The sequence below is a fragment of the Apteryx rowi genome, unplaced genomic scaffold (assembly GCF_003343035.1).
Source record: "Apteryx rowi isolate R43461 unplaced genomic scaffold, aptRow1 scaffold_589, whole genome shotgun sequence".
NCBI lineage: Eukaryota > Metazoa > Chordata > Aves > Apterygiformes > Apterygidae > Apteryx > Apteryx rowi.
The window spans coordinates 512,059-518,058 of NW_020450859.1; the positions used below are offsets into that span (position 1 = coordinate 512,059).

Genomic DNA, 6,000 nt, shown 5'->3' on the forward strand with positions numbered 1-6,000 from the left:
GAGCTCATTAAGTGTAACACAATGCTTCATTTTAACTGAGTTATAAATGAAACTGAATTTTCCCATTAAGGTGCATCACCTGACTGGAACTTGAGCTCAGTATAATACACCTATTTTCCTATGTGCTACTTCGTCTTTCATGAAGCATTCAGTAATTTAGCAGCGGTAAAGCAATATCTTTTCTCGATCCCACTCTAAAAAAAGTAGCTGAGTAATTCTTGAAAAAGCTTAAGTATGAATTTAAATTTAATATTAATGGAAAGTTGTGACTGAAGCAGCAAAGGTATGAGCAACTGAAAAGAAGTTTTATTGTGACAAATATTTTGTAGCTATAAGTACAGGCAAAGATGAAAATTTTTAATAGAACTGTTAGGAATAAAAATAACACTATTCTCTTTATATTTTTTTCCAAATTTCTGAATTCTAAAAAAGCAGTTTTAGAATAAAGATTTTTACAACATAATTGCTACTTTGTCCTGGGCAGGAAAAGCTTTAAAAATATAAAAGTCAGAATACTTCCTTGATTGTGAAAGTGTATAATTATTATAACCTTTATAGAATGACAATATTATATATAAATTATCTTATTTATTAGCCACTGTAAATTATTTTTACCTTGCTACATTATGTAGAAATTGCAAACTGCAACATTATCTTAGGAATGGAAGGTGAGATGATAAAGCTGATGTCATGTTTCACTATTAAAAACATCAAAAATTTTTTTTCAGGGAAGAAGACTCTATTTTAAAACTAGTTAGGGGTTATACACAGTATACACAGTAGAATTGACTGCAACACAATAAAACTAATTTGGTTTTCTTTTAATTAAGGTACTTTTGCACTTATAGCAAAGCCAATAAAGATAAAAGTATTTTAATGAATATCAAAACATGTAAACGACAGGTGAAAAACTTTGTGCATTCTAACTATTTTCACTGATAAACGGGTTATGAAATAAAGCAATAGTTAAGCATGTGCACTGGTTTTCCAATACAAACCTATAAAGACTAGTAAAGAAAAAGGAAGCTATTTAGAAGGAACTTCTTTTAACTATGAAGAAAATGTGGCTAAAAAAATAACTTTAAAAAGTACAAATATCAGTGTTGTCCACCAAATTTAAACCATAAGCAGGTAATCAGGTCTCATGAGTGGACACTTGTGGCAATAGGAAGCCCTGGTGATTCCAATGAAATTCCCCTTGCTGAAACATCAGTGTGTAAGAATTGGATCGTTAAAACACAAATACGACCCTCCCCTCCTCTTTCTACTCTCTTTCTTCAAAGTGAAGGTAATGTAAAAGAATGATCTCAACAAAAAAATTACTCCCCAAATTTACTTGTTCTGAATGAAAAGAGGCAGATGAAATGACATTTGCATACATATGATTTAAAGAGATTTATTAGCTTAACTCCACAGGCATCTAACCATGCTGTAAGTTCAGAACTTTGTTCAATTTATTTAGTATACATAAAAAAAGCGCCAATATATAAAATTAATAATGAACCAACCATACTTTCTTGCTATTCTTGGGGCTTTTTTCCCTATGCTATTGTCATAGCAAATCAGACAGATTTCTCAGGTCATGACATTGAAATAGTCCATCTTTCCCTAGTCCAACTAATTAGATGAAAATGGACAACTATAATATGAATTTCTGGAAGACACCTGGCCATATACTAAAAACTATTTGCCAAATTCTTTAGGGTTGAGAAAAATTCATTCTGAAGCACAGATACATGTACACTCTAAAAATACACACAACTTCACTTGCTCATCTTAGGATCCCCTGTTTTAAATGTAATAACCACTGGTGGAGAACAATAAGACATTTATAAGAGGAACTCTTTAAGGATGAATATTTAATCAAAGACAGTCTCCATAACAAATGGAGAGAAAGAGATAAGAAACTCATTAGTGGATAATCACCTTTAGCAATCTCCTGCAGAATTCTGTTGCATAATTACATTAGGCAAAATTAGGACAAACCTATTAGAATGGAACCACAAAGATTTCTATATTAAATGTAAAGCTAGATGTTTTTCATATCAAGCAAAGATTCATAGAAGGAGCTATTGAAATTAATTAGTCAAAATTTTCATGGAATATAGACCAAAAAAAGCCTTTGCAGTAATTTGGTGCATTAAGTCTTTAAACAATCATACCTGATGTAAAAACTCAAATTAATCAAGAATCTATCAATCACATTCATAGGTAATGTTTCAATAATTAGTAACCATCACTATTAAAATGTGCACCTTATTTTTTAGCTTTAATTTGCTCAGCTTTTATTCTTTAGATTCTTCAGTCTTATTGGGCTAGATTAGGGAATTGTCTACTCTCAAAAGATCTTTTCCCTCTGTACTTGCTTCTGCAGTTAATTAAGTCACCTCTTCATCTTCTTTCACATAAACTGAAAAGATGGAGTTTCTTCAGTCTCGCGACAAAATGTCAGTCTTCAAAACTAATGTAATATGTTTCGTCTTTTTCTGAGCCCTTTCCAATTTTTAAGCTCAGTTTTGTCCTAGAACTGAACACTATTCTCATAATGACCTCTCCAATCTTAAACAGGAAGAAGCTATGCTTTTCTCATTCCTATACGACAGTCTTCTGCCTACACGTTAGAGTTATGTTTAACTGCAGGACTATTTGGGGAGCTTATAATTCCATCTCAAAGTGACACTGAGTTTTCAAAGTATTTTCACATCCCCTTGAAATAAAAAAAGGAAATATATTGAAAGATCTAGTGAAAACAGAGTTGTTTCAAAAGAAAGAGTGTGCAGAACTGTAACTGTCATAATTGCCTGACAAGTGGAAGCATCAGGTTCAAAATGCCTCATCATCCTCACTTCAGAGCACAATTTTTTGTCCTGATTCATTTCAAAACTTGAAGATCAAGGACTTGGACAATGGTCTAAGGTCCAGTTCACCGATCTTCTACTGTACTACAAATTGTATGATTTGTGTAAATGTAAGATTTGTGTAAAAAATGTACGATCATCTCCACTACTGAGATTTGGATTTAAGCCTTGATTATATATCTGTCTAAGGATTAGCTAGTGTTTTTCTGGGAAGTAGGAGGGGTGGACTTTGGCATTTATTTTATTTTATTAGAAAAAAGTATTACCAGTAACATCTTTGTGTTTTCTTCAAGGTCATAGACAAGCATATTAAAAAATACTAAGCAAGGAATAGGAAGCAGTAGAACTGTATTTCCAATGATAACCATTTCCCATATGTAATTACTTTTTGTGAGACTGGTATGTCTGTTAACCAGGTTTTAATCCAACTGAACATCTGAACTACACTTATTCTTTTATTTTTTATTTTTTATCACAATTTTATTAAAAATATAACTTCAGTAGGAAAGCTTATGTAGCCCGTATAAGACCACATCAAATTTTTTAGGCAAAACTAAATGTTCCATTCTATAGAGTTAACTTGTAATTCTGTGAAAGGATCTCAAGCTTGCCTGGCATAACTGTGTTACTTCAAAATGTTTGCTAACTCTATAGTATTTGGTTGTATATAATAGTGATAGATGCTCCATTATATTACCTGAGCTCCTTGTGTTACTGTACAAACATTAAGTATTTCTCCCTGAAAACCTCATAAAATAAGCTTTTTCCATAAAACGGGATTCCTTAGTTCTGCTATAATTCTAACTTGAGACAGGGAAAAGGATTTGACCTACAATGTTATTTGTTAGAGCACAAGGAATACCTTGTGAAGAATTTTTAAGATATCAGATCCAACAGAGAGTGAGGCTAAGTTCCCCTAGCTCAATTGCTGGGTAGTTTCAAGTTTCTGTTTGGCATGATTAGCTCTATATCCCAGTTAATATTTGACAAAATCTCAGCCCTTAGGAAGTGTTAATGGACCCCAAATTTATATTTTCTTAGTTGTAGTCATGTTCAACCATACTGAACACAAATATTCATGATCTACGCATTGCTAGGTTTCTAGCTATGAAATCAGATTACATATATTTTAAAATAAATGTGAAATAGAATTTTAATAGGATATTGACTGAAAAATTAGCAGGTGCATATACTGAGATACATGTATATGAGCGAGACATCAAAATATTCCCCAAAGCTTTTGTTTCTTTAATCGCAGTCTAAAAGTTAATAATTTAAACAGAGATTATAAGTTGCTCAAATGAATAAATATAATGGATATATTTAAAAAAATTACTGTAGCATTTCTCTTACCTCTGCAAATAGGAACTGGGAAGTCCCACGATGCTGTATTCACAGAGTTAGCTATGCAAGTAAGCTGAGGATGGCCATCCAAAATGTATCCAGTTACACAGCTGTATCGGATTTTGTCACCAACATCAAATCTTGTACCATACAAGATACCCTTTGGTGGAACTCCGGGATTGCCACAAGAACTACTCTGTAATTCTGGAAAAGACAGATTTATTATTACTTATAATATTTTTATAAACCAACACCATATTGCACTGAAGAATATAGATAATGTAAATTCTGGCAACTTAGGGCAGGTAGTGTTTTTTCATGCATATTATACAACTCTCAACACTGAAAGAGCCAGTACTGACTTAGTCTATTGAACTTACGTATCTACATACACACAAGTAGAATATTATCCAAAAAAGAGCACCATGTTTTCCTTAAACAGCAGCTAGAAACATATTAATGTATTTTTCTTAATCAATAGCAAAGAACTGCTTAGAAAGGAAGGGGAAACGAAGGAACTTGATATATTTGTGATTATGAGTTACACAAAGGGAACATAGTAAACAAAAGTGTTAAGATAGACATAGAAGAATATCAGGTTTGAATCAAGCAAAATTTGGAAAAATGAACAAAAGTAGTTAGTACAGAATATTGGGAGAAAGTATTAAGAAGCATAAGTCTAGATCTGATCAGGAAGCTGATGAATGATTTGATAGTTTCCAGATGATGGGACAAAAGTGATGAGATACCACAAGCAGCTGAATTCCAAGCAAAGGACTGGTTGGTTTAAACGTATGGGATCTAAGAAATGCCACAGATCTGGGTGGCTTCTACTCTGATGCGGAGCTCTAAACCATTTAGAATCCCCAAAGAGCCCTGGCTCTGCTTCTGGTTTGGTTCTTGAGGAGATGAATCAGAGTTCAGATTCACTAGTGAGTGCTCGCACACCAACTGTTTGCCCTTTTGGCAGATGTTTCAGCAGCATCAATAGCTTGATTGCAAAACTTTCTGTAACTTACTGCTGAAGAAGTCTTTCAGTTAATGGACATAAAAAGACAGATCTTGCACAACTGTGAGCAAACAGAGATTCCATAATCTCATCCTGAATTCTTAAAAACTTTTACCAAGTATACTCATCTGCATAGTGCTAATAGGGAAGAGGTAAATCAAGTGAACCTGTACTTGAATGAACAGCAAATTTCCCTAATCTACAGAAGTAAAGAAACAAGACAAGAGCCCAAAGAACAGAAGTGTGTATATGTATTGTCTTACTTCCTCCCTTGTGTTCCTTGTAACTAAATTACTCCTCTCCATTCTTGATGTATACATGTGCGCATGTGCACACACACACACACACACACACACACACATTTATATATAAATATATAAATGCGCATAAATATATTATGAAAAATAAATAGAAATGCTAATAGGCTTCAATTAAAGAAAAAAATAGATAGAAATGAATATCAAAGCAATCAGTAGAGCTCATGAAATATGTTATATTGTCAAACTGCCATGCCAAGAACTACCACATACTGGACTTCTGATACCAGGCAGGAAAAAAAAAAACAACCAAACAAACTGTAAACGGTTATTAAAGGGAAGAATCCAGTATGGTCATATATAAATTACAACTATGTGTTCATCTTCAAGACCTGCAGTACCAATCCTGTTTTTGTAGTAAGATGAAAGTAGGATTAATTAGGTATGCAGATGGACTGCTAATGTGGCTGCTTCTGTGTTGTAGCATTGTCATTGCTTTCTTTTTTTTACATAACAAACTGCCTCAAACTGG

The 6,000-nt window shown here is 33.1% G+C and overlaps 1 protein-coding gene across 1 annotated transcript in view; it reads right to left on the reverse strand.

The window, feature by feature from the left end:
- The window catches only part of LOC112974075 (CUB and sushi domain-containing protein 3), a gene marked incomplete at its 3' end in the record, with an annotated part of 516,764 nt that extends 511,419 nt beyond the window's left edge, over nt 1-5,345 (reverse strand). Inside the window, exons 1-2 of the mRNA XM_026082659.1 lie at nt 5,327-5,345; nt 4,212-4,406 (exon numbers count right to left, since the gene is read on the reverse strand). Of these exons, the coding sequence (XP_025938444.1) occupies nt 4,212-4,406; nt 5,327-5,345 (214 nt within the window). The remainder of the gene's footprint in view (nt 1-4,211; nt 4,407-5,326) is intronic.
- Between the last annotated feature and the right edge of the window lie 655 nt (nt 5,346-6,000).